At 41.1% G+C, this 2,244-nt stretch overlaps 1 protein-coding gene across 1 annotated transcript; it reads right to left on the reverse strand.

Moving 5' to 3' along the window:
* Positions 1 to 2,244, reverse strand: LOC129962322 (uncharacterized). Its single transcript, XM_056076068.1, has 2 exons — positions 425 to 2,244; positions 1 to 301 (listed from the first exon to the last, which is right to left on the reverse strand). Exons 1-2 carry the CDS (start codon positions 2,242 to 2,244, stop codon positions 1 to 3), a joined length of 2,121 nt encoding a protein of 706 aa, XP_055932043.1.

The following is a 2,244-nucleotide window of genomic DNA, read 5'->3' on the forward strand; positions in this document are numbered from 1 at the left end:
TCATTGCGCCATCTGTTGGCGTTCAGATGAATCACCATCCTCCGGGGCGCGGCATGTCGGCACCGGTAGTGCAATGAGTCTGTTAATGGCTCTTTTGGCAGGTCCTGATGGAGTACGAAGCAGGGCAACTCTAGGGATACCATCTGTTCCAGGGAGGATCTCGAGGATACGCGCTAGTGGCCAGAATAATGGAGGCATGTTGTCAGCTTGAATAAGGACGAGATCTCCGACACTCAAAGGAGGACGATGTTGATGCCACTTCCGTCGGGCTTGCAAATGGTGAAGGACGTCTCTAGTCCATCTATTCCAAAATTGATGTTATAACTGTAAGAGACTTTTCCATCTGCAAGAAAGACTAAGATTTTGATTAGTGAGACTATTTCCTTCAGGAAGCTCAAGAAGAGGTTCCCCGATTAGGAAATGCCCAGGGGTGAGAGCCCTGAGATCAGCTGGATCATTGGAAAGTGGTACTAGAGGTCTTGAATTAATACAGGCCTCTATCTGACATAAGAGAGTCGACAGTTCTTCAAAATTAAGCAAATGTCCTTGACAAGTTTTAAAGAGATGTCTTTTGGCGAGTTTGATGGATGACTCCCAAACACCACCGAAATTGGGAGCATATGGTGGAATGAATTTCCAACTGATGTTTCTCACGGTCAGGAAATTTTGTACAGACTGGTCTTGGACTAACTTGAATAATTGCTTTAGATAATTATCTGAACCTATGAAATTCGATCCATTGTCTAACAGGATATCAGTGGGATGGCCTCGTCGTGCAATAAATCGACGAAGTGCGGCTAAGAATGCTTCCGTAGACATACTGGACACGAGTTCGAGATGAACTGCTCTAGTCGCTGTGCATATGAATAAACAAAGGTAAGACTTGAATTGGGTAGCTTTTCTGAGATGCTGACATTTTGTGACTAACGGTCCTGCGAAATCTACCCCAACTTTTTCAAAAGGACGAGATTTTGTTATTCGACTACTTGGCAAATCTCCCATCTTAGGGTTCGAAGGTTTAGAATTTAATCGACAGCAAGCGATACAACGTTTGATTTCTCGACGAACCGTGGAACGACCATCAGGAATCCAGAATTTTTGTCGAATGAGAGATAAAACCAATTCTGGTCCAGCATGGAGACTGAGTTGGTGAAAATGTCGAATTATAAGGGGAGTTATATGATGCCTTTTGGGGATGATTATTGGAAATTTTTGATCATAGGGAAGAGTCGGATGTTTAGAAAGCCGACCTCCCACTCTGAGAATCCCATCTTTATCCAAAAATATATTTAAAGGGAGTAATTTACTAGATTTGGGTATGGGTTTGTTCAATTTGAAACATTTAATTTCCTGGTAGAATTCAGCTTGCTGAATGAGTTTAACTAGATTTTTAAGTGAAGCCTCTACTTCTTCTGCTTGAAGGAGCCCTACTGATTTAGAGGTTAAACAGGTAGCTTTACAATTTTGAATAAAACGTTTAACCCATGCAAATACTCTTATAAGTTTGGTGTAAGATGAAAATTTGAGTAGCATGTCATTCAAAGGATTTCTGTCCGCATTTACGGACGTAGGTTCCTGCACGGAGTCTGGCTCATCTAAGTTGGTAGTTAGCACTTTTAAGGACGGTACAAGAGGATGAAAATCTTGTTTGATCCAATCAGGACCATTCCACCAATAAGATGCATTTTTGAGCTGCTCTGGAAAAAGTCCTCGAGTAGCACAATCGGCTGGATTGAGTTTACCAGGAATGTGATACCAATCAGACACTGAAGTTAAATTTAAGATATTATTAACTCGATTTTGAATGAAAATATTCCCTTTACTTGGGGGTCTATTTATCCAACTTAATACGATTGTTGAATCTGTCCATAAATATCGCTCTTTTATGGGAAAAGATAGTGCTTTTTCGATGGCAGTTATTAGCTCGGCAAGTAGAAGTGCTCCGCAAAGTTCCAACCTTGGGATAGTAAGCTGTTTTATAGGAGCAACACGAGTTTTAGCACTTACGAGAGATACTTGATTCTGTCTAGATTTCAAGTAGACAACGGCAGCGAATGCTTTTGTAGATGCATCGCAGAAACCATGTAATTGGATGTCAGAATTATTGTCGACTCCCAAGAAGCGAGGAACTGAAATCAAGTTTAGATTATAGCTTTGTTGTTTAAATTTTGTCCAGGTTTCTAGAATGGTAAGAGGAACAGGATCATCCCAAGCGGCTTTCGATTTCCATAGTTCTTGCAACAT

This window comes from Argiope bruennichi, chromosome 2 (assembly GCF_947563725.1).
Source record: "Argiope bruennichi chromosome 2, qqArgBrue1.1, whole genome shotgun sequence".
In the NCBI taxonomy this organism is placed as follows: domain Eukaryota; kingdom Metazoa; phylum Arthropoda; class Arachnida; order Araneae; family Araneidae; genus Argiope; species Argiope bruennichi.